The sequence below is a fragment of the Pelobates fuscus genome, chromosome 9, assembly GCF_036172605.1.
Source record: "Pelobates fuscus isolate aPelFus1 chromosome 9, aPelFus1.pri, whole genome shotgun sequence".
Lineage (NCBI taxonomy): Eukaryota > Metazoa > Chordata > Amphibia > Anura > Pelobatidae > Pelobates > Pelobates fuscus.
Window position 1 is genome coordinate 87,352,413 of NC_086325.1, and position 27,480 is coordinate 87,379,892.

At 40.8% G+C, this 27,480-nt stretch overlaps 1 protein-coding gene across 3 annotated transcripts in view; it reads right to left on the reverse strand.

Annotated features, from left to right (window-relative positions):
• The window catches only part of CAPN6 (calpain 6), a 161,346-nt gene that overhangs the window by 66,535 nt on the left and 67,331 nt on the right, over nt 1-27,480 (reverse strand). For all 3 annotated transcript variants that reach the window (XM_063432154.1, XM_063432153.1, XM_063432155.1), the window contains 2 exons: nt 4,079-4,210; nt 2,311-2,519 (listed from right to left, as the gene is read on the reverse strand). In XM_063432154.1, coding sequence (XP_063288224.1) covers nt 2,311-2,519; nt 4,079-4,210 — 341 coding nt within the window. The remainder of the gene's footprint in view (nt 1-2,310; nt 2,520-4,078; nt 4,211-27,480) is intronic.

Below are 27,480 nucleotides of genomic sequence, written 5' to 3' on the forward strand. Positions count from 1 at the left end.
ATATATATATATGTATATGTATGTATATATATATATATATATATATATACACATATATACACACACACACAAAGCTGTGTGTGTGCTGTGTGAGGGTGCTGTTAGTGTGATGTGTGTGTGCTGGTAGTGTACTATGTGGGTGAGGGTGTTTGTGTGTGCGTGCTTGTGAGGGTGCTGTGAATGTACTGTGTGTCAGGGTGCTGTTTGTGTGTGTGTGTGTGTGCACTTGTGAGGGTGCTGTAAATGTACTGTGTGTCAGGGTGCTGTTTGTGTGTGTGTGTGTGTGTGCACTTGTGAGGGTGCTGTAAATGTACTGTGTGTCAGGGTGCTGTTTGTGTGTGAGGGTACTGGTAGTGTTTTGTGTGTGTGTGTTTGTTAGGGTCCTGTTTGTGCTGTATGTGTGTGTGGGTGCTGTATGTGTGTGGGTGCTGTGTGTCTGTAGGTGCTGTATGTCTGTGGGTGCTGTGTGTGCTGTGTATGTCTGTGGGTGTGCTGTGTGTCTGTGGGTGCTGTATGTGTGTAGGTGCTGTATGTCTGTGGGTGCTGTGTGTGCTGTGTATGTCTGTGGGTGTGCTGTGTATGTGTGTGGGTGCTGTGTATGTGTGTGGGTGCTGTGTATGTCTGTGGGTGCTGTGTATATCTGTGGGTGCTGTGTGTGTCTGTGGGTGCTGTGTGTGTCTGTGGGTGCTGTGTGTGTCTGTGGGTGCTGTGTGTGTCTGTGGGTGCTGTGTGTGTCTGTGGGTGCTGTGTATGTCTGTGGGTGCTGTGTATGTCTGTGGGTGCTGTGTATGTCTGTGTGTGCTGTGTATGTGTGTATGTGTGTGGGTGATTGTGGGGGGTGGAGGTGGGGGTACATTACTAAATATCCCCCCTCCCTTCTTACTTTATGTGGGGAGGGGGGATTCTTGTTCCTTGTCCCTGGTGGTCCAGTGGAGGTGGAGGCAGATCAGTTATCCCCCCTCCCTTCTTACCTTATGCCTGGGAGGGGGGATCCTGCTGCTGCCATCCATCCCTGGTGGTCCAGAGGAGAGTGAACTCGAGCCCCGCAGGGCTCGAGTTCACTCACGCGAGATCTGAGCGTTGCCGCGGCAACACTCAGATCTCGCGAGAGGAACCCGGCGGAGCTGCAGGCAATAGCTCCCCGGGTCCTCTCCTGCCTCCCTCACTGCCTGTGAGCCGGTGACGGGAGGCTGAGAGCAGAGCCGGCACTCGGATAGCGCCGGCTCTGCATGAGCCGGCAGGGGAGATCCTGAGATCTCCCCTGCCGGTCTCAATGCATAGGCGTGCCGCGGGGATTAGGGGGTGCCCAGGCACACCCGGCACACCCCGTGCGCACGCCTATGCAGACAGACACACACACACACAGCATGACACAGCCAGACACACACACATCATGACACAGACAGACACACACACACACACCATGACACAGCCAGACACACACACACCATCACACAGACAGACAGACACACACACACACACACACACACCATGACAGACAGACACACACACACAGCATGACACAGACACACACACACACTCCCACTGACATACATACTTGTTGCTACCTGTGTGGGTGGGCAGACTGATAGGTGTGCTGGCGGCCACAGGGAGAGCTTGGATGGCGGCCACAGGGGAAGCACTGGCACAGATACATACACAAACTGGCTCACACAGGTAGACACTGGCACAGATACACTGGCACAGATACATACACACACTGGCACGCACAGATACACATGCCTAAAAATGCACACTGGCACACAAATAAATTGCAATTTACATAGTACATATACCTCCCCATACCTTTTAGTTACAGGGTAATAGAAATAAAGTATGGGAGCTAAATTACAGCTCCTTGCCTGGTTATTATTTCATGGTTATTACTACTCGTAAGTCCCTGCATATAGGTGGGGAAAGTGGGGAATGTGCACAGAGGTCCTCTTGTTAATTGAGGCTCCCGAGTCCATTGATTATACATATACGTCCATAATTGTACTGGTGGTTTGGTTTTCCAAGATAATTGTTACATTGATGTTCTTCTAAAGGATTTTTTTCAAAATTATTAAAATAAATAGAAAATAAGTTACATTTATTACAGGATCCCCAACAATTCATATAATTTAAGGAATGGAATTTATCGTATAAATTACTATATTCTTGACTAACCATAAAATGATTTGTGATTTCAGAATGATTTAACTATATTATATATAAAAATCTGATCAACCTAAAAGGATGGAATAATCCAGTGCACTGTCACAGTAAACAATCAAAACCAATAATTATTTGGTATAAAACGACTCCTACTTGGCATATGCCTTCTCCAGGAGTGCTGTCCAGAATTCATTCTTCACATTAGAATGGCAGTAGATAAGGTTCCCATCCACGCATGGTAAACGATCATCAATGACGACATCTACCCATTCCCCCAAGGACCAGAACTGGAAGTGAAAGATTCCTGCATATTTGTTTGGATGTTTGGTATCCCACTCCTGTTTTCTCCAATTTGGTATCACCTATGGTACAAAAGTATTTTGAGAGACTTATATGGAATGCAATGAAGCATGGCTTTCCACCCAGTTTAAATGAGAGTTTCCAGTCCTAAAGAGTGCTAAATTCATTTTCATGTAGGCTATATTTTCTAAGCATCCAAGGGAATTTAAGGATTATTAATGTTGCCCCAGCAGATTGACTGCTAATATTAGACTCTCCCCTAGTCTTCAATTTTTTAGGAAGTCCACATCTGTTCAGAAATGCTTATGGACTCCCAGAGTAACTTCAACTTTTAAGTATCTATACTTATTCATATCTGTCTCTTGCTCTCCTACAGAGCCACACTCCACTCTCACCGCCAGTTATGCTACTTTTCCACCTTATTGGGCGTCTGTCCCCCTTGCTGTGCTATTGTGTTTTTGTACCCCCACCTCCTCTAGACCTTAAGCTAGTTTGAGCAGTGTCCTCGTCTACCAATTGTTCTTGTTGCATTGTGTAATTGTCTCATTTATTGTAAAATGTACCCCCCTTTCATAATATTGTAAAGTGCTCAGAATTAATTGGCGCTATATAATTTATACTACTAATAATAATAACTTCTCCCAAACAGGGTCCCATATGTGAACCATTGACTCATTGGCTCATTAAAATTTCCACCAGAGAAATATATTCTGACTTAGGTAGTTAACATATTAGATTTTTTAATACTATTTCCACACTTGCAGAGTACGCTTGCAGAGTTATTCACTATAGTGAGCACTATTGGGATTTCATAGTAAATTTCCAATTTAAGGCAAAAGTAGTTGAGTTGAAAACAATTTTGGCCTTAGATTTTAAATAATTTTAGAATTCCCAATTATACTCACTTTAGTGATTAACGCTTTTGGAGTATTTTATACGCAAGTATCAGATTTTTTTGTCTATAATTGTAAAAATGTCCTATTATAGAAATTTTGAATGCATTGTATATAATTTAAATAATGACAGGTTAAGTCTGCTTCTCAATTGGCAAGTTCAAAATGGTCATATATTTACATTGCATTTGTATAATCCAATCAAACTCTTCTTGTGGGATAAACTGGAAATTTAAGTAAGAATAATAATCCTCTACTTACCTTCATTCTTTAAAGCTACTCTGTACGCAGTGACACATTTTGTTTTCTGTCACCTGGCCCTTTAGCTCACCCTATGTAATCTGGCTCCCATCCCACATGTCTCTGTCCAACAAATGATCTTATGATAACGTAACCTAAGTAAAACTAAAAGGATTATTTTCGGTCTCCTTTTTCTGGAATCTCGATTCTTCTCTCCATCAGTGCTTTCTCCTGGTTTTATTGACATTTCCTACACAACCTTTGTTACTCTCCATCTCTATTAATTATTCCTCTCACACTGAAGAAACAATAATGTACCCCTATATAACAAACAATCTCTATACTAATATGTAATAATACCTGTATATCTAGCCTATTCAAAAGATTTGCATATCTAACCTATTCAAAAGACAATTTGTATTTAGAAAAACATAAATAGCGGCACGATGTTTCTGCATTCCTGTCATGTGCAGGTCTGCTACCCATACCTTTTTCCAGAGGGTTTTTCGGAGGGCGAGGCAAGAGCAGGCAGCCACAAACCAGCAGTTTCCTAACTTGCCTTGGTGTAAGTCATGATGGCTGATCCCATCCACAAACAGGTGAGGATCCTCACACAGCTCCTGTGATAACAAAATAACCAACGTGAGCAGGAAACCATCAAATCATGCATAATGTGTAAACAAGAGATTTTTTTTTTAAGTTTCCTTAAATACTGTATTATTAAACCACATAAAACTATTTTTACATGTCGCATCTTATGATGTAATTTCTGAGTCCAATTTTTCCATTGCTGTTTATTTTCTGTGCAAAAGGAACATTTTTATCAAGTATACCTTCTATATGTACCTTTTCATTCTATGTGAGTGCTCACTAGCTTAATTTATTTGCAAAATAACTTCATATGTTGTGAATTTGTTTCAATTTAATTATGATTGAGTACTTCAACATGGAAAAAAACCTAATACAATAATATTTAAATCCAAAATATAGACAGGACTATCATTTTTAACAATAATAAAAAAAGCTAAGAAAATCATTAATTATCTTACGCAGCTCCCGTAAAGGGAGAAGCAAGCAACATCAAGTAGATTCTGGATTGGGATTAACAGTCATCCTATTAGTCTGCTGACACAAATAAAAAGGACAATTCTGTATGTCTCAGCAGTGAGGATTGGGTGGTCTGTAAGCCATTAATATAACTGTACGTGGATGGGGTGAGGCCCGAGAGGTCAATAGAAACAGGTCTGGATTTACATGTCAGGCACCTTTAGGCACAGAATACTAACCCCAAAATGCAGTATATAAACTATAATAAATGTATTAACCAGCCTAAAATATCTAAAAAAAAAAAGCATATTCATATTTAACAAGTGCTTATGAAGATATGTGTGCGTATATTTCGACTCTGCTTAATATTATTATTATTGGTATTTATATAGCGCCAACTAATTATGCAGTGCTTTACAATATCATAAAAAGAGGGGGGAATTTACAATACATGAGACAATTACACAGTGACACAGGAACAAGAGGTAGATGAGGACCCTGCTCAAACGAGCTTACAGTCTACAGGGACGTGGGGTACAAATACACAACAAGGCTGCAAGGATGACAGCCACCAAACAAGGTGGAAAAGTAGTAGAGCTGGAGGTGAGAGTGGAGCATGGCTCTTGAGGAGAGTAAGAGACAGACTTGGGTAAGTATAGATAAGTTACTCTGGGAGACCATAAGCATTTATGAGCAGCAGGGTTTTGAGGGACTTCTTAAGCAATTCAAGACTAGGGGAGAGTTTGATGGGGGTAGGCAGGCTGTTCCAAAAGAAGGGCGCTGCCTGCAAGAAATCCTGCAAGTGCGAGTTAGCAGTGAGAGTGCGAGCAGCGGATAGGAGTAGGTCACTGTCAGAGCATGGAAGAAATGTAAGAGGGGCTAGAGTTGGTTAGAGCTTTATAGAAGAGTTTGGAGATGGAGGACTTGATCAACAGTGTCAAAGACAGCAGAGAGGTCAAGAAGAATTAGTATGGAGCAGTGGCCTTTGGATTTAGCGGTAATTAGGTTATTTGTAACTTTAATAAGAGCAGTCTCAGTAGAGTGGAGGGGGTGAAAGCCAGATAGAAGAGGACCGAGGAGGGAGTTGGAATTTAGGAAGTGAGTCATATGAGCAAATACATGTCTTTGTAGAAGTTTTGAGGAAAACAGAAGCAGGGATACGGGACGATAGTTGGAAGGGGAAGACAGGTTTAGGGATGTTTTTTTTAGGATGGGTATGACAGTAGTATTCTTAAGGTGAGCAGGGATAACACCAGATGAAAGAGAGCAGTTTAGGATGTGTGTTAAGGACGGTACAAGACAAGGGGAGAGAGCTCTGAAAAGGTGGAAAGGTACTGGATCAAGCGTACAGGTGGTGGGATGAGAGGAGAAGCTAGCCACCTCCTGTTATGTAGCTAGGGAGAAGGCCTGTAGGGGAGGGAAGGCATGGTTCATGTGTGTTTGCGAGAGGGAGGAGCAAAGGGTGGAGAATTATTTCCATAGCTGTTCAATCTTGTCTGTAAAGTAGCATGCAATGCTAGCTGCTGAAAGGTCAGTCCTAATGTCTCTTGTAACAGAGAGAGGTCTGCTCTAAAGTAACTCTTAATATCACAGAGCAGCAGCTTTATGTCTCTCTTAATTGCTCTGATGTCCTATTCATCAGAAGAATGAGTGTGTAAACAGGGGGTGCTTGGGGGTATATATTGAGGTTGTGAAGGGCAATGGAGAAATATTCTGCCTTCTAACCTTCTTCTCAGCATCCATGCCAAGGTTACCACTGTTTGCGGACTTCCTTCCCTTAGATTTTGGAGGACTACATACAATGATAATTTTATAACAAGACACGGGGGCTCATATTGCATATCCCTTTCTTTACTGTCCACCAATAGCAGCAAAGAATACAAACAGAATGAAAAAATAATGAACATACATTAACATAGGCCCCTCCCCGCTCAGGTCCCAGTATAATAGGCAGCACTTCCCTTCCATTTCCCTCTTTCTTTGCTGCTCCGACACAAAGATAAGTACATGTCACTTTTATCATATTATTTCCTATTTACATTTGTTTAATACTATCATTCCTTATTGTTATTAATAATTATTTTTCTAGTTGCTATTGTACTTTATAGCTTCATTTTCTTTATTTTATTTTATTCCTATTACTTTCTGGTATATATATTTATATCTCATTACCTCTTAACTTATTCTATCTTAATTAGAATCCTTTATTGCATACTTTTTATTGCTTATTGTGTCCAGGGTCCAGACCTCCCCTGTCATGTTTAGTGGCTTTTTGCCTCCGTTTATCTCTTGTTTCTTCTGTTTCTCCTTTCCTTGAATTACCTCAGCGCCATTTTGCGCACGTTTTTTCCCAGTTTTCGGCTGTGTGCGCATACGAATTAAGCCCGTTCAGCTAATTCGTAGCGCACACACACAGCTCATCATTCGGCAGATAGGGCTATTCGGCATTTTTTTCCGTTTTTTCCTATACTTACCTATTATATCCACGAATTCATCTCTTTTACCTGCCGAACGTTCGGTTTCTTCTATCACTTCACATTTTTTGCCGTGAATCTCGCGAGATTACTGGCGGCCATTTTCTGACTTCCTGTCTTCTTCCCACTCCTCTGTCAGAGTGTGCCACTGGTCTGGGCTCTGGTGAGATCGTTTTTTGCTTATTGCTATTTGTTTGGGTGACTAACCCATACTATTCCTTGACAGATTACTGGGATTAACTTACTGTTATCCCTATTTTACTATATCATGCCTAAACCCAGCCTACCTTCTGGTTCCCCTCCCTCTGGGGAGTCTGATACCCCACTTTGTAGGGGTGAAGCCCCTGTCACCTCAGGTAATTCACCTGCTCACTCCGATAGAACTACCCACTCTGATGGGGCACAGTTCTTAGCGCTACAGCGCTCGGTGACAGACGCCATTATGGCAGCCATGGGGTCCATGTCATCTACCCTCTCCCACACCATTTCTCAGGCCCTCCTGCCACATCCTTTGGACGAGCACTACTCGGGCTCCACGACGCCTCGGTCGCATCATCCTGTGGACCCACAGGGAGAAATACCCAAGAAGGCTACCCATAAAGTTAAACATCCCTCTGCCTCCAGAAACACCATGACTGGCGTACCTTCGGTCGCCCCAGAAAGAGTGTCACACCCACGCAAAAGAGCCTTTCCCAGGCAGAACGGGCTCGGCGATGGAAATGTGCCAGAGCACAGGTAGAGAGCGACTCCGACTCAGAAATCGGGTCTAGTGAGGAGGCTAAGATTGAGTCGGACAGCGACTCTGAGGTGGATGCCACTGATACAGGCTTTGACCTCCTTTCCTCTGCTCAGGCAGAGAAGTCCGGAGGCGAGCCAGGGACTGGATACCCCGCAACTGCGGGATCCACCCTCGTGGATCTGTCAGGCATTCCACTCTTTGACCTGGATGACTTACACCATCCGAGATCGGCAGAGTGGCTCCCGGCCGACCACGTTGCCACATATCTTGAGAATTGGGTGCGACGCCCACTTAGTAAAGCGGCCCGCAACAAACTGAGGGCGGAGTGTCCAACGCCTGTGCTGCCTAATAAAGTTTGCGACACTCCCGAGGTAGACCCCAAGATGACTCTTTCTTACGAAAGTAGGCTGGAACCCCCGTAAAGGGCTTGAATCCGCCTTAAAATCATGCCAGAATAAACACCTGGATATATTTGGCCCACTGGCAAAATTATTTGATTTGGCTGAAGACGCCAAAGCGGAGAACCGCATGGTTGACCCTGAAGACCTGCGTGGTTGGGTCAAGAGAGCAATCTGTATTGCTGGGAGCCTTAACACCTCCCTTTCGATTGCACGGCGTAAAGCCATCTTATTTAAGATAGAACCAAAACTGTCCAATCTCGCCCTCACAGAAGCCGGTAAGGACGCCCAAGGTCTCCTCTTCGGTGACTCCTTTATTAAAGATTTGGGGCATTTTGTTGGGGCATTTACTGCCCTGGATAAGGCACAAACCTCTATGAGGCGAGTTTTCCAGGGACGGGTCTCCACCAGGGCCGGCAGATCCAGGAGCCATCTGTCCAGCTGTAATTATTTCCAATCCCGTGGCACGGGACGAGGCTCTTTTCAACAGCGACCACAGTACCAGGAGGCTAACACCCGTCCCTCCTTCTTCCCATCTCGCGGACGTCCGTGGCGATCCAGAGGCTTCCAAGGCCACTCCAGTTCCAGACGACCCTACGGTGAGTTACCTCATATCACATGTTTCTTCTCCTGTTTGTGTAGGGGGCAGACTCCGAATTTTTTCCCCAGCCTGGTCACAAATCACATCAGACCAATGGGTGCTGGCCACTATTCGGGGTTTTCACATAGAACTTATAGAACACCTTATACACATTCCCCCCCCTCGACCGATCTGCTTTTCACTTCAGGATCGCAGACGGATCGACAAGGAACTCTCCACCCTTCTTACCAAAGGGGCTATAGAACGGGCTTCCCTCAACCCTGCAGGGGTCATAAGCAACATTTTCCTGGTGGAAAAGAAAGGCGGTCAATTGAGACCCGTCATAAATCTACGCCCTCTCAATGCCATAGATGGATCCCGTCATTTCAAGATGAAAGGTATCCACCTGTTACGGGATTTTCTCCTTCACGGAGACTGGCTAGTGAAGCTAGATCTCAAGGACGCATACCTGACGGTACCGATTGCGTTAAATTCCCGAGACCTCCTACGCTTTCATTGGCAACAAGAGACTTGGCGGTTTACCTGCCTACCTTTCGGCCTCTCCTCGGCTCCTTGGTGCTTCACGAAGCTACTACGTCCAGTGATGGCCTGGTTACGCAGTCGGGGAGTTCGTCTAATAGTATACCTAGACGACATCCTCCTCATGGCCCAAGATCGCTCCACTCTCCTTACTCACCTCCAACTGGTCATAAGCCTCCTTTCCCGCCTGGGTTTCGTTATCAACTGGGAAAAGTCGTGCCTAAACCCCACCACTCGTATGGAATTCCTAGGATTCCTCGTGGACTCGGGAGAGGCGACTCTGAGCCTGCCACAATCCAAGATCCGTTCCATTCGCAAAGAGCTACGCAGAGCCCTCAACCGGCCCCAGCTCACCTTGCGACAGTTTGCACGGCTTATCAGCCTCCTGGCCTCATCGATTCAGGCGGTATTCCCGGGCCCGCTCCACTACCGAACACTACAGCGCCTGAAGATCGCACATCTGAGAGCCGGTACATCCTACGCAGACCTGGTGTCGCTGGACAGCGAAACAAAGGACGAACTGTGATGGTGGATTATCAACCTGTCCACATGGAACGGCAAAGTGATCTTCAGCTCACTACCAGAGTTCACGATCGACTCAGATGCCAGCCTCCATGGCTGGGGGGCCCATTGCGAAGGAATTTCAACGGACGGACGTTGGTCGGCAGCCGAATCCCGGCTTCGCGAAGGACCGTGCCTTGACTTGCATCCGTCTCCGCATGGACAATGACTCAGCGGTCAGGTATGTTAACCACCTCAGAGGTACGCAGTCGGCAGTGTTGGCCACCTTGACGAAATACTTTTGGGAATTCTGCCTAGAACGGAACCTGATGGTCCACGCGGAATACCTACCTGGTCTGCACAACGTTCAGGCGGACTGGGGGTCACGCTATCTGGGGGTCACGCTATCTCAGACACCAGCGACTAGAAGTTGGACACAGAGGTGTTCTCCAGTTTATCATCTCTATGGAGTCCCTTCACTATCGACCTCTTCGCTTCCTGACTCAACACCCAACTGTCTCGCTTCTTCAGCTGGAGGCCGGACCCGATGGCAGAGGCGGTAGACGCATTCCTGCAAGAATGGAGCGGGGGCCCCCTATAGCTTTTCCCCCGTTCTCCATGATCCCGCGCTCCCTCCTGCAGACCCGCAGACACAGGGCAGAGGTGGTGATGGTGACCACCTTCTGGGAAACACAGTCATGGTTCCCTCAAATACTCTAAATGGCGGTGGACTATCCCCAACTGCTGCCGTCGTTCCACGACTTACTACCTTATCCGATGGGACGAGGTCACCCACTCCGACTGGACAGCTCCCTTCCACTTCTGGCATGGCGAATCTCCGGGGACCCTGGGTGATCCAAGGAGTTTCGGACACAACTAGACCCCTGTTGGCAGAAGCATGGGCTCCCGGAACTAGACGGGCATATGGGTCAGCTTGGCGAGCATGGGCTGGCTGGTGCCTGGCTAGGGACGCGGATCCCGTTTCGGCCCCTGTAACCATGGTCCTGCAATTCCTGACTTCCCTCTTTGAGGCGGGGAAGGCTTACAGGACTATCAACCTCTATCGGTCGGCCATCTCTGCGATTCATCAAGGCTTTGACGGATGCCCTGCGGGACAACACCCCTTAGTATGCCGACTCCTCAAGGGCTCACGATTCTCCCGACCACCCAGGCCACGTTATTCCATGACCTGGGATGTCTCCGTTGTGTTGTCCTTCATCTCATCCTGGCCCGCTAACCCAGCACTCTCCTTGAAACAACTATCTGCCAAGTTGGTCTGCCTGCTCTGCCTTGTTTCATGCAAGAGGGTTTCAGATGTCAGAGCCCTGGACTTTGACGCCAGGTCATACACCCCGGACGGGGTAACGTTCAACATCAGTCGACGGACGAAGACCTCTATCAAATCGGTGTCCTACCGAGTTTCGCTACCTCTCCAACATTGTGCCCAGTGGCTAGCCTGCGCGAATACAAAAATCGCACCAAACTTCACCGTACAGCTTTTCTTATCCTTTCGTCCTCCTTTCCGCCCGGTCTCTAGCACTACACTATCACGCTGGGTGAAATGGCTATTGGCCCAAGCGGGCATTGATACCGTGGTCTTTGGAGCCCATTCGGTCCGGGGGGCCTCAGCTTTCTCGATGATGACTGCAGGTGCACGTCTGGAGGACCTTATGAAAACAGCAGATTGGTCTAGGGAATCCACTTTCAGGGAATTTTACTTTCGCCCGGCCCCACATACATTCGCTGCGGTAGTTGAACAGCTTTAAACTTGCAATATGAGCCTCTGTGTCTTGTTATAAAATTGCATGATTTTGCTATTACATGACGAAAAGTCATGATTTTATTAAAGACACGGAGGCGAGTATTGTCCCACCCATGTTCTCTACGAAGGTGATGTGTTTCCCACCCGGTTGTCGAATGTTACCATGAATTCACATTGAATATTTTGGTACGGTAAGTGGGGCCGTGTCGTACTGGTAAGTTCATGTTGGTTTTGCTAATCACCCTGTAGTGTGGTACTGTATATATGTGGGATTTTTCCTCAGTTTGAAACTTGACACTAGTTGCAATTATTGATTTTAACCTGTCGGCCCCTGTTCCTTTATGTTTTCACAGCCTGATCTGATAAGATGGCATGCCGTCATCCAGCTTGAGAGGACTCCCTCCGCTGATACTCTCTGGTCCTACGGTTCATCTGGTCGTGCTTCCCTACTGTTGTTGGAGTATCCTATTCAGTTATAGTTGTCTATTTTTGGACTTATTACCGTTCTTGGTTGGACATTGTTACTACGGTCGCATCTTCAGAAAGAGGGAAATGGAAGGGAAGTGCTGCCTATTATACTGGGACCTGAGCGGGGAGGGGCCTATGTTAATGTATGTTCATTCTTTTTTAATTCTGTTTGTATTCTTTGCTGCTATTGGTGGACAGTAAAGAAAGGGATATGCAATACTCGCCTCCGTGTCTTTAATAAAATCATGACTTTTCGTCATGTAATAGCAAAATCATGCAATTTTACTCCATAACCTGAACATGTTATGCTACTTTAATCATTATGTGAGGTCTATATATCCCGAAGTGTTTGCATGCTACATATATGTTAACTCCATTTCCCATGATGCGCAGCCATAAGCTGCTTTATCATAATGGGAAAAATGGTTCATAAAATCTCCAGTCTTATTTTTTGTGATCTTTGCAAATTGGATTGCATTTCTCATGAGGCTCAGCCATTACGTTGTGCAGAACAGGAGGCAATCATTTCACACTTGGATACAGGTAGCACAATATATTGGCCTGAAATAAAAAATTGGTATTACATCTATACATTTACTCAATAGTAAGGCTATGTTCATGCATTATGTTGTTATTCTCTTTAACAGTAAAATAAATAATGTATAATTTGCATCCTCTTATTGCAACATTTTCCGGGAACAGTTGAGCCCTGTATCAATGTGGGAGGCTAAAGCTGCAGACTCTCCATTAACAGATGCCAGCTAATGTGGCCAAATTCATGGTCCTTTCTCATCATTTCTTGGACAAATATACATCTCATGACAATGCTCGTACATTTCAAAACTTTTCCAAGCAATGTAATATTATTCATCACTTTGTAAGGGAACAAATCAGAAAAACACAAAGCCATAGTTCTCACACTAGAACTCTTACCACTTAACACATCCACTTTTGTACGTAATGTTTCATTTCTCAGGTGAATTAATGGTCACTAGTGTGATGAACTACCATTTGCCACTGGCTTCTGGAGGGGCTTAATTGCCAGCCTCCTGCCCCAAGACTATGGGCCCTGCATAAAGACATGCTAAAAAGGGACCACCATGGGAAAATGTGCCTCTTCCCCTCCCCCTTTTTCCTGTCCTATTGTTCTCCAGCAGGACGTTGTCCCAGGGACACTGCCAGACCAGTTGAAACTGGCTGCTTTGTCCCACCTCAATCTCTCATCAGCCCTTACTATTGTTTAACCCCATGGTGATCCAACTGTATTCGTGAGATCTGAGTGCTTTTCAGACATATTGAGCACTCAGATCCAAGCTGCCTGGGCATATGTTGGACATATAGGTTAAACATTGTATTATAAGAAAATATTCAGGAAGTGGAGCGTTGATTAAATATATCTAATTGAGAGGAGGGTATATAAAATAGGAGACCTAACGACCTATTGAAATAAAAACATACACTAATAGAAAGATGATACCCTTAACCTCTAGTTGCAGTTTCCATTGATGCAGTGTTATGAACTAGACTATCACTTTAGGATAGTCAAACAGTAATATATCGTAATTAACAATAAAACAAAAATCAATAATACAGACTAAATAATAAAGTCCAGTATTGGTTTGTGCAAATCTCTTTATTCCGGGTATTTTCTTGGATAATGTCACTCCGTAACCAAAATGGATATATAAAAATGCAAAGAAAAAATTAATTAGTAACTTTCTACTTCAATGCATGAAAAGACAATCCAAATATATGGAAAATAAAACTGGCTTTATTAGAGTCTTAGCTCTGAGCTAAAAATCGATGTTTTAAAAATTCTAATTAAAACAGATTCGAGATAAAATGTGGAATAGCAATAATCAGACTTCATTAACATGTGTCTGCAAACTGATACAGAAAGTGCATATTGGGTGCAGACCTTGTATTGCTCACGGCGTCCCGGATCAGCAGTTTAGATGTTACTATGCTGGATACAATGCGGGTAAATGCTTCCCAAATGCTGACTTTCAGTGATCGGTAATCAGTCCTTCCAAACGCGTTTCTCCGTCAGAACGACTTTGTCAATGGATACGGACTGTCAGGCAATTCCCGCTTATATAGCAGTTTGTTCCTCTCATTTTACACATATCAATAAACAATGTTTCCAAATCTTTAAACATACATAATGTTCATTACTATTACAATGTTGCAATTCTGGCAAATATTTTTAAACTCTTATTCGTAATCATACATATAATATTACGATCTTTGTTAACATATGTAACCATAGCTACTCCCGCTCGATTCGAATTTGAACGTAACTGTCATTCATTTGAACTATCGTTTTCTAAATATATTACAAAAGGGAATTTGTCACAATAGTGCACAATAGTGTATTGCATAGTTCATACTATTAGTACTACTCTCAGAGGGTGATTCACTAAAAATAAATATGCTAAAAGTAGTATTTGTATCCTGATGGCTTTCACTTAATGTTTGCAATGATATACCGATTTCAAGGTAGGTGCCTAACATATAAAAGTAGGCACTGATATATCTCCAGATCTTTTTGCATTCATGGTCATAAAAAATAAAAAATTACAAATAAAAAGAAATGATAGAAATAGGAGTCTATCCCATGCTTATATCCCAATTAAAGATACATGCATATTAACGAGACTTATCTCATGTCTTTAAAATACAGAATAAACTATAAATGAAAATCATGATAACATCATTTCCTACACAGGGAAATGAATACATGAGCCTGCTTTAATATCAGTATTACAGGCTAAGGATCATAGAAAGTAAAATTTAGATTGTATTTAATGTAGGTGTGGTAAGAATTAGTGTTGTCGCGAACCCGAAATTTTCGGTTCGCGAATGGCGAACGCGAACTTCCGCAAATGTTCGCGAACCGGCGAACCGCGCGAACCGCCATTGACTTCAATGGGCAGGCGAATTTTAAAACCAACAGGGACTCTTTCTGGCCACAAAAGTGATGGAAACGTTGTTTCAAGGGGACTAACACCTGGACTATGGCATGCCGGAGGGGGATCCATGGCAAAACTCCCATGGAAAATTGCACAGTTTATGCAGAGTCTGCTTTTAATCCATAAAGGGCAGAAATCACCTAACATTGACACCTGTCCTCAAAGCCCCTGATACACACTGACACAGAGCAGAATAGAGACTGTTCCCCGTCCTCAGAGACCATGATACACACTGACACAGAGCAGAATAGAGACTGTCCCCCCTACATAGGGTCACTTGGCAGGTATGGATTGACACCTGTCCTCAAAGCCCCTGATACACACTGACACAGAGCAGAATAGAGACTGTTCCCTGTCCACAGAGACCATGATACACACTGACGCAGAGCAGAATAGAGACTGTTCACCGTCCACAGAGACCATGATACACACTGACACAGAGCAGAATAGAGACTGTCCCCCCTACATAGGGTCACTTAGCAGGTATGGATTGACACCTGTCCTCAAAGCCCCTGATACACACTGACACAGAGCAGAATAGAGACTGTTCCCTGTCCACAGAGACCATGATACACACTGACACAGAGCAGAATAGAGACTGTTCGCTGTCCACAGAGACCATGATACACAATGACACAGAGCAGAATAGAGACTGTTCCCCGTCCACAGAGACCATGATACACACTGACATAGAGCAGAATAGGGACTGTTACCCCTACATAGGGTCACTTGGCAGGTATGGATTGACACCTGTCCTCAAAGCCCATGATACACACTGGGGGGAGCTACTGTCCTCCCCAACCCCTGCGCGGTGGGTGGGGGCCATAAATCACAATGGGGGGACCTACTATCCTCCCCCCCTCGGCCCCCACCCCTGCGCGGTGGGTGGGGGCCATAAATCACAATGGGGGGGCCTACTTTCCTCCCCCCCGGCCCCCATCCCTGCGCGGTGGGTGGGGGGCATAAATCACAATGGGACGGACCTACTGATAGGAGTGGAGTATTGTTCATATCAGTTTAATACCTTCCGCGTCTCCTATCAGTGGACGTGTATATGGCAGCCATTTTAGGAACCGCACACCTGGGACCCGAGCAAGGTCACCTCGTTCAAGCTGCTCTGGTTCCTTGATGAGCCAGCTGCCCGTGAGTTAACATGTCCCGTGGAGAAGCACTCTGTCCTGCAAAGCCTCACCACAAAAAAATTTAATAAATAACAGCACTCGGAGTGGTGAGTTTAGTAAATGTTCATATCAGTTTAATACCTTCCGCGTCTCCTATCAGTGGACGTGTATATGGCAGCCATTTTAGGAACCGCACACCTGGGACCCGAGCAAGGTCACCTCTTTCAACAGGCGACATGATTTGGCCCTGTAAAACTATCCTGGATATTCTCTACAATTTCTATGGATATGGCATTGATTTATGTAACAGGGAGATGGAAGAAGATGCTTGGTCGGTCCTCTTACTTGAAATTTGGGGCACTGCGCGGGCAAGCTAATGTGTCACCAGATAGGAGTGGTGAGTTTAGTATTGTTCATATCAGTTTAATACCTTCCGCGTCTCCTATCAGAGGACATGTATATGGCAGCCATTTTAGGAACCGCACACCTGGGACCCGAGCAAGGTCACCTCTTTCAACAGGCGACATGATTTGGCCCTGTAAAACTATCCTGGATATTCTCTACAATTTCTATGGATATGGCATTGATTTATGTAACAGGGAGATGGAAGAAGATGAAACAACGGGGGGAAAGGGCTGCGCTAAAAATAAGATACAGTAAAATACAGTACAGTGTAAACCAGACCAAATGGTCACAATCTGTTAGCAACGGAAAGCGTAAGTCTCTTGAACCAGGTGAAAAAATTGTCTATGGAAAAATATATATATCTTTGAAGAGAGTCTTTGCAGATAAAAAGAGTATACAATGTAAAAAATGGTAAAAATGAATAAAAAATGAATAAAAAATGAATGAATGAATAAATTAGTCTCACTGATATAGCTTGATGGGATATCTGTACAGTCCTCAGGAGTTGATCCGTCCGGGTAGTAGGATAATCCGTATATGTGGAGACAAAATAGGAGACACGACAAACTGCCAATAGTGAAGAATTGCGGCTCCAAAGGTGAAGTGAGAAAATAATATGATAATACACTCACATTTGTGGGAGCTTTGGACCAGCTCTGGACTTATAGGCGTTGCAGCGGTATGATCCCCGCTACCAGGATGTACTGGAGAAGACGTCTGGCGATCCAACCTTGGTACTCCGGAATGTATAGAAAACAACAATAGTGCTCTCAGTAGGCAGGGTATGTGAAATAACAGTAAATAAAAATTATACTTACAAATATAGAGCAGGAAATACTGCTCTATTAATAGGGCACTGGTGGAATAATCCCCACCTGGGATTTCTTTGGATCAGGATCCGAGTGTAAAAGGTAAAAATAGTAGTGGTTGTAAAATAGAATAATATAATAATGATAAGAAATATATATATATATAAAAAGGAAAAATAAAATTATGGAACTATATATATATATATAAAAAAGGAAAAATAAAATGTAGAACTGCCAGGATTAATAAAAATAGTTGTCAAATAAAGAAGGAATTGGTCCTATAGAGAAGGTAACCAAAATCACTTTTAATATTAAAATACACAATTTAAAACCATTAACGCGTTTCACCTAAACAGGCTTTTTCAAAATGGTAATATAGCATTATACCTGGCAAGATACAGTTTATATAAGACAATGTAAATTGTTAAAATTTGCGCCAAAGAATGATTGGCCAATCAAAAAACACTTAGGTTAAAACACTGTTATACCCTAAATAAGTTGAAAACAAATGTGCATATAAATAGTCATAAGTAGTATATACATAAAGGAACACAGGAATATAAAAAACGAAGCTTATAACATAACTTTAAGATTATTGAACTTGTGTCACATGACCGGACTTAGGGTGTATGGGAAACGTAGTGTCCGAGCGCTATGCGCGTGAGGTATAAGCCCCTCCCCGTGAAAACTTAACTCCGCCGGCACTACTATAGAGCTAAGCCTCATGGGGCTTGTAGTAGTGCCGGTCAGGTGTGCGCACGCACGGGGGGGCGGAGACCGGGAGGCAGCTCGCTCAGTGAATTACCAGCGAGCTGCTTACTCAAGGGCACGGACGGGTGCCTGTGAGATTCAAAATACTAGACGGCGAAAAAAGCCGTCAGAAGGGAAATATATAAAGGGAAGGGGAGAGGAATAGATGGCAATGGGTAAAATGAAATAAAATAAAATAAAATAAAATAGAATAAAATAAAGTGAATGTCATAGTTATAATACTTAGGATAAAACTGGTGACAATGGAAGAGTAGAAAGTTAATCAAAGTATAACCAATTGATGTTAGAAATATAAAAATGGAATAGAAAGTAAAGCAGTATATTCATAAAAAATTATGCAGATCAAAGTCTGCATTTAGACCCTGAGGTGAGAGGGTCTGTAGTTTGTAGACCCACTCCATTTCTGTTCTTCCTAAGACATTTTTGATATCTCCCCCTCTCCAGGGTAAAGTGCATTTTTTTATCCCCATACATTTTAACATTTTAGGATCTTTGTTATGGTTAATAAAATGTTTGGATACTGTATGATTTAAGTATCCATTTTTGATGTTTCTACAATGTTCGCTCAGCCTGATTTTCAGGCACCTTGTGGTCATTCCAACGTACTGGAAGCCACAAGGGCATTCGAGCAAATAAATTACATTTTTGGTATTACAAGTAATAAACTCTTTAATGTTATACACAGTGTTAGTCTTATTTGAAACAAACTGAGTCACCTTAGATGCAACTGTGGGATCTGTAGTTTTGCATACAATGCATGTTTTACATTTGTAGAACCCTTTAGTTTGCGGAAAGAAGGATACAGGATTTTTCTGTGCAATAGTTTTAGTAAAATTCGTAGTTAAGATTGTTCTAAAATTGGGAGCTCCTCTAAAAACTATATTTGGTTTTTCGGGAATAATTTTGTTAAGTTTGTCGTCTTGTTTTAAAATATGCCAGTGTTTTTTAATGATTTTTTTAATTTCACTGCTTTTGTTATTGTAGTTAAAAGTTATAGGGAGGGATATAGATTCGTTTGTATTTTTTGTTTTGTATGTTAAAAGTTCACTCCTATTTTTGTGTTTGATCAAGTTAATATTTTCTAATAAGTCGGTCTCTGAGTAATTTTTTTCGATAAATTTATCTTTTAAAATATTTGCTTGCTCATTAAAATCATCTAATTCGGTACAATTTCTGCGTAGCCTCAAAAATTGGCTTCTGGGAGCACTGTCGAGCCAGGGTTTGTAATGGCAGCTGTTTCTGTCAATTGCTGTATTTACGCAGACTTTTTTGAAAAAGGTTTTAGTATGGATCTGCCCGTTATTGACAAATATATTTAAATCTAAAAAGTTAATTTGTACTTTACTAAATTCATGGGTTAAAATTATGCCTCTATCATTTTTGTTAAGATCATGAATAAAAGAAATAAGACTATCTTCGGATCCATTCCAAATAAAAAACAGGTCATCAATATATCTAAAATATGAGACCAGGTTTGCCCTTAGCCTATCTCCATCGTATATAGCTGAGGACTCCCAGTCTGCCATAAATAAATTGGCATAGCTAGGGGCAAACCTGGTACCCATAGCGGTTCCTCTTTTTTGGAGATAAAACGAGTCAAGGAACCAGAAATAGTTGTTTTTTAAAATAATATTAATACCGTCTAGTATAAAATCAATTTGTATTTCTGAGATCCTTTTTTCTTTTGTTAAAATGTTTTTTATCGCTTGACAACCTATATTGTGTGGTATGATTGTATATAATGATTGCACATCACAAGTTACTAAAATAAAATTTGGGTCCCATTTAAAATGACTTAAAAAGTTTAAAAGAGACATAGAATCTTGTAAATAGGATTTCATTTGTTTGACAGCAGGTTGAAGAAGAGTGTCTAAATATTGAGAAAGATTACAGAGGACAGAACCTATACCCGATACTATTGGTCTCCCTGGGGGTTGGTTCATGTTTTTATGTATCTTGGGGAGAAAATAAATGACTGGAATAATTGGAATTTTTTTGTTTAAAAAGTTGTACTCTTGTTTAGTTATAATGTCTTGGGCCTGTCCTCTATTTAAAAAATCACATAAAATATTTTTAATAGTTGTAGTGGGGTCTGTTTTGAGTTTTTCATAAACATCAGTGTCATTAAGTTGTCTATGTGCTTCCTCAATATACATAGTGCTTGATAAAATAACCAGGCCACCTCCTTTGTCTGCCGGTTTTATTACAATGTCATTGTCGTCTTGTAGTTCTTTAAGTGCTTTTTTTTCTGCATTTGTCAAATTGTGTGTGTCAAATTTGTTTGTTTGTATTTTGTCGAGATCTTTAGTGACCATTTTTTCAAATACTGTGAGTGGTGCTGATTTCATAAAAGCAGGATAAAATTTAGATTTTTCTTTGAAATGTGTATTGATGATATGATTGTCTTGAGAGGGGGAAGGGCATGAGGTAGGAATATGTGCAGTCTTATCAATAAAAAATCGTTTTAGGGTGGCCTTCCTAACAAATTTGTTGACATCAATAAAAGCTTCAAAGGGTTTAAAAGGATTGGTAGGGGCAAATTTAAGTCCTTTTCTTAAAACCGATAGTTGGGCAATAGTGAGAGTTTTTTGAGAGAGGTTAAAAATTCCATTGGATTCTTCACTTTGGGGAATTATTGTCTTTCTAATCTTTCTCTCTTGTTCACGTCTACCACTTCTTCGTCCTCTAGGCTTAGTGTTCGTTTTTGAGATCTTGACTGGTGAGGTGTTGGAATGAATGTGCTGGGGTGGGTGCGAATTTCTAAAAAATGATCCTCATTTTCAAATTCGGAATCGATGGACAATAATTGGTATCGGTTGTGATGGTGGGGGATAGTGGGTGATATGGGATGTTCGTTGCGTTCATTTATATATCTAGATCTTTGGGGTTTAGGTGAGAGTGGTCTTCTATGGGAGTAGGTGGTGTGATGATGTGGTCTGGATGGTGAAGGGTAGGATTGTCTGTGAGAATAAAGCGTTTTGGCTTTAGTGTACGGTAGTGATGAAGGGCCTGGATAGGAATTATATTTGTGTGGTCGCTGTTTGTAAGGTGAATGTAAAGGTTGTCTGGTGGCATAATTATGGTATTGTCGTGGATGGTGATCATAGTGGCGAGTGGTGGTACTGTGTTTGTTGGTTGTTTGTGAAGGTTTCTCTGTCCCTACATAGTGACTGCTTGTTTGGAGATGGTCTTTTTGGACATGGTTGTATGTGGTATGCCTTTTATTAAGATGATATGTTCGTACTTGCTTGTTAGAATAGTCTGTCTTATCTCTAATGTACTTCTTGATTTTAATGTGTTTGGTGTCTGTTTCAACCTTTTCAATTTTACTCTGAATTAGTATACAATTTTGGTTATATGCTTGGGTTTCTGTGAATGGCATAAGCTTGTCCCTGAGATTATTAATTTCGGAATCTAATATTGATAATTTTTTACTTTTTTTAATTATCAGTGTTTCCATTAGACCAAGAGTGCATGATTCTAATTTGTTATTCCATTCCTCCATGAATTCAAGATCATCTTGGTCGGAGGTCGGTAATTTGAGTAATCTTAACCCTCTTGGTGTAATTCTTTCATCGATGTATTTTTTCAAAGTGGCTATTTCCCATTTAAGTTTAATCTCAGAAGTAAGGGATCTTTCCAATTTAATAAACAATTCTTGTTGGCTTAAGCTTGGAATATTAATTGGAATTGGGCTGGTAATTTCTGTGTCAAATACATTTTCCACATCAATAATGTAATTGTTTCTGAACTCAAAAATAGACATAATAAGGTAGTTAGAAAGCAGCTGACTCTAGAGGGAATTACACAAATAGAAATACAAAGGGAAGAGTCTGCGCTCAATAACAAAAAAAAGCTGCAACCCTAATTAGGGAATCCCACAAAACCCTAAAAACAAACTGGGAATGAAACAACGGGGGGAAAGGGCTGCGCTAAAAATAAGATACAGTAAAATACAGTACAGTGTAAACCAGACCAAATGGTCACAATCTGTTAGCAACGGAAAGCGTAAGTCTCTTGAACCAGGTGAAAAAATTGTCTATGGAAAAATATATATATCTTTGAAGAGAGTCTTTGCAGATAAAAAGAGTATACAATGTAAAAAATGGTAAAAATGAATAAAAAATGAATAAAAAATGAATGAATGAATAAATTAGTCTCACTGATATAGCTTGATGGGATATCTGTACAGTCCTCAGGAGTTGATCCGTCCGGGTAGTAGGATAATCCGTATATGTGGAGACAAAATAGGAGACACGACAAACTGCCAATAGTGAAGAATTGCGGCTCCAAAGGTGAAGTGAGAAAATAATATGATAATACACTCACATTTGTGGGAGCTTTGGACCAGCTCTGGACTTATAGGCGTTGCAGCGGTATGATCCCCGCTACCAGGATGTACTGGAGAAGACGTCTGGCGATCCAACCTTGGTACTCCGGAATGTATAGAAAACAACAATAGTGCTCTCAGTAGGCAGGGTATGTGAAATAACAGTAAATAAAAATTATACTTACAAATATAGAGCAGGAAATACTGCTCTATTAATAGGGCACTGGTGGAATAATCCCCACCTGGGATTTCTTTGGATCAGGATCCGAGTGTAAAAGGTAAAAATAGTAGTGGTTGTAAAATAGAATAATATAATAATGATAAGAAATATATATATATATAAAAAGGAAAAATAAAATTATGGAACTATATATATATATATAAAAAAGGAAAAATAAAATGTAGAACTGCCAGGATTAATAAAAATAGTTGTCAAATAAAGAAGGAATTGGTCCTATAGAGAAGGTAACCAAAATCACTTTTAATATTAAAATACACAATTTAAAACCATTAACGCGTTTCACCTAAACAGGCTTTTTCAAAATGGTAATATAGCATTATACCTGGCAAGATACAGTTTATATAAGACAATGTAAATTGTTAAAATTTGCGCCAAAGAATGATTGGCCAATCAAAAAACACTTAGGTTAAAACACTGTTATACCCTAAATAAGTTGAAAACAAATGTGCATATAAATAGTCATAAGTAGTATATACATAAAGGAACACAGGAATATAAAAAACGAAGCTTATAACATAACTTTAAGATTATTGAACTTGTGTCACATGACCGGACTTAGGGTGTATGGGAAACGTAGTGTCCGAGCGCTATGCGCGTGAGGTATAAGCCCCTCCCCGTGAAAACTTGATAATTAAAAAAAGTAAAAAATTATCAATATTAGATTCCGAAATTAATAATCTCAGGGACAAGCTTATGCCATTCACAGAAACCCAAGCATATAACCAAAATTGTATACTAATTCAGAGTAAAATTGAAAAGGTTGAAACAGACACCAAACACATTAAAATCAAGAAGTACATTAGAGATAAGACAGACTATTCTAACAAGCAAGTACGAACATATCATCTTAATAAAAGGCATACCACATACAACCATGTCCAAAAAGACCATCTCCAAACAAGCAGTCACTATGTAGGGACAGAGAAACCTTCACAAACAACCAACAAACACAGTACCACCACTCGCCACTATGATCACCATCCACGACAATACCATAATTATGCCACCAGACAACCTTTACATTCACCTTACAAACAGCGACCACACAAATATAATTCCTATCCAGGCCCTTCATCACTACCGTACACTAAAGCCAAAACGCTTTATTCTCACAGACAATCCTACCCTTCACCATCCAGACCACATCATCACACCACCTACTCCCATAGAAGACCACTCTCACCTAAACCCCAAAGATCTAGATATATAAATGAACGCAACGAACATCCCATATCACCCACTATCCCCCACCATCACAACCGATACCAATTATTGTCCATCGATTCCGAATTTGAAAATGAGGATCATTTTTTAGAAATTCGCACCCACCCCAGCACATTCATTCCAACACCTCACCAGTCAAGATCTCAAAAACGAACACTAAGCCTAGAGGACGAAGAAGTGGTAGACGTGAACAAGAGAGAAAGATTAGAAAGACAATAATTCCCCAAAGTGAAGAATCCAATGGAATTTTTAACCTCTCTCAAAAAACTCTCACTATTGCCCAACTATCGGTTTTAAGAAAAGGACTTAAATTTGCCCCTACCAATCCTTTTAAACCCTTTGAAGCTTTTATTGATGTCAACAAATTTGTTAGGAAGGCCACCCTAAAACGATTTTTTATTGATAAGACTGCACATATTCCTACCTCATGCCCTTCCCCCTCTCAAGACAATCATATCATCAATACACATTTCAAAGAAAAATCTAAATTTTATCCTGCTTTTATGAAATCAGCACCACTCACAGTATTTGAAAAAATGGTCACTAAAGATCTCGACAAAATACAAACAAACAAATTTGACACACACAATTTGACAAATGCAGAAAAAAAAGCACTTAAAGAACTACAAGACGACAATGACATTGTAATAAAACCGGCAGACAAAGGAGGTGGCCTGGTTATTTTATCAAGCACTATGTATATTGAGGAAGCACATAGACAACTTAATGACACTGATGTTTATGAAAAACTCAAAACAGACCCCACTACAACTATTAAAAATATTTTATGTGATTTTTTAAATAGAGGACAGGCCCAAGACATTATAACTAAACAAGAGTACAACTTTTTAAACAAAAAATTTCCAATTATTCCAGTCATTTATTTTCTCCCCAAGATACATAAAAACATGAACCAACCCCCAGGGAGACCAATAGTATCGGGTATAGGTTCTGTCCTCTGTAATCTTTCTCAATATTTAGACACTCTTCTTCAACCTGCTGTCAAACAAATGAAATCCTATTTACAAGATTCTATGTCTCTTTTAAACTTTTTAAGTCATTTTAAATGGGACCCAAATTTTATTTTAGTAACTTGTGATGTGCAATCATTATATACAATCATACCACACAATATAGGTTGTCAAGCGATAAAAAACATTTTAACAAAAGAAAAAAGGATCTCAGAAATACAAATTGATTTTATACTAGACGGTATTAATATTATTTTAAAAAACAACTATTTCTGGTTCCTTGACTCGTTTTATCTCCAAAAAAGAGGAACCGCTATGGGTACCAGGTTTGCCCCTAGCTATGCCAATTTATTTATGGCAGACTGGGAGTCCTCAGCTATATACGATGGAGATAGGCTAAGGGCAAACCTGGTCTCATATTTTAGATATATTGATGACCTGTTTTTTATTTGGAATGGATCCGAAGATAGTCTTATTTCTTTTATTCATGATCTTAACAAAAATGATAGAGGCATAATTTTAACCCATGAATTTAGTAAAGTACAAATTAACTTTTTAGATTTAAATATATTTGTCAATAACGGGCAGATCCATACTAAAACCTTTTTCAAAAAAGTCTGCGTAAATACAGCAATTGACAGAAACAGCTGCCATTACAAACCCTGGCTCGACAGTGCTCCCAGAAGCCAATTTTTGAGGCTACGCAGAAATTGTACCGAATTAGATGATTTTAATGAGCAAGCAAATATTTTAAAAGATAAATTTATCGAAAAAAATTACTCAGAGACCGACTTATTAGAAAATATTAACTTGATCAAACACAAAAATAGGAGTGAACTTTTAACATACAAAACAAAAAATACAAACGAATCTATATCCCTCCCTATAACTTTTAACTACAATAACAAAAGCAGTGAAATTAAAAAAATCATTAAAAAACACTGGCATATTTTAAAACAAGACGACAAACTTAACAAAATTATTCCCGAAAAACCAAATATAGTTTTTAGAGGAGCTCCCAATTTTAGAACAATCTTAACTACGAATTTTACTAAAACTATTGCACAGAAAAATCCTGTATCCTTCTTTCCGCAAACTAAAGGGTTCTACAAATGTAAAACATGCATTGTATGCAAAACTACAGATCCCACAGTTGCATCTAAGGTGACTCAGTTTGTTTCAAATAAGACTAACACTGTGTATAACATTAAAGAGTTTATTACTTGTAATACCAAAAATGTAATTTATTTGCTCGAATGCCCTTGTGGCTTCCAGTACGTTGGAATGACCACAAGGTGCCTGAAAATCAGGCTGAGCGAACATTGTAGAAACATCAAAAATGGATACTTAAATCATACAGTATCCAAACATTTTATTAACCATAACAAAGATCCTAAAATGTTAAAATGTATGGGGATAAAAAAATGCACTTTACCCTGGAGAGGGGGAGATATCAAAAATGTCTTAGGAAGAACAGAAATGGAGTGGGTCTACAAACTACAGACCCTCTCACCTCAGGGTCTAAATGCAGACTTTGATCTGCATAATTTTTTATGAATATACTGCTTTACTTTCTATTCCATTTTTATATTTCTAACATCAATTGGTTATACTTTGATTAACTTTCTACTCTTCCATTGTCACCAGTTTTATCCTAAGTATTATAACTATGACATTCACTTTATTTTATTCTATTTTATTTTATTTTATTTTATTTCATTTTACCCATTGCCATCAATTCCTCTCCCCTTCCCTTTATATATTTCCCTTCTGACGGCTTTTTTCGCCGTCTAGTATTTTGAATCTCACAGGCACCCGTCCGTGCCCTTGAGTAAGCAGCTCGCTGGTAATTCACTGAGCGAGCTGCCTCCCGGTCTCCGCCCCCCCGTGCGTGCGCACACCTGACCGGCACTACTACAAGCCCCATGAGGCTTAGCTCTATAGTAGTGCCGGCGGAGTTAAGTTTTCACGGGGAGGGGCTTATACCTCACGCGCATAGCGCTCGGACACTACGTTTCCCATACACCCTAAGTCCGGTCATGTGACACAAGTTCAATAATCTTAAAGTTATGTTATAAGCTTCGTTTTTTATATTCCTGTGTTCCTTTATGTATATACTACTTATGACTATTTATATGCACATTTGTTTTCAACTTATTTAGGGTATAACAGTGTTTTAACCTAAGTGTTTTTTGATTGGCCAATCATTCTTTGGCGCAAATTTTAACAATTTACATTGTCTTATATAAACTGTATCTTGCCAGGTATAATGCTATATTACCATTTTGAAAAAGCCTGTTTAGGTGAAACGCGTTAATGGTTTTAAATTGTGTATTTTAATATTAAAAGTGATTTTGGTTACCTTCTCTATAGGACCAATTCCTTCTTTATTTGACAACTATTTTTATTAATCCTGGCAGTTCTACATTTTATTTTTCCTTTTTTATATATATATATATAGTTCCATAATTTTATTTTTCCTTTTTATATATATATATATTTCTTATCATTATTATATTATTCTATTTTACAACCAC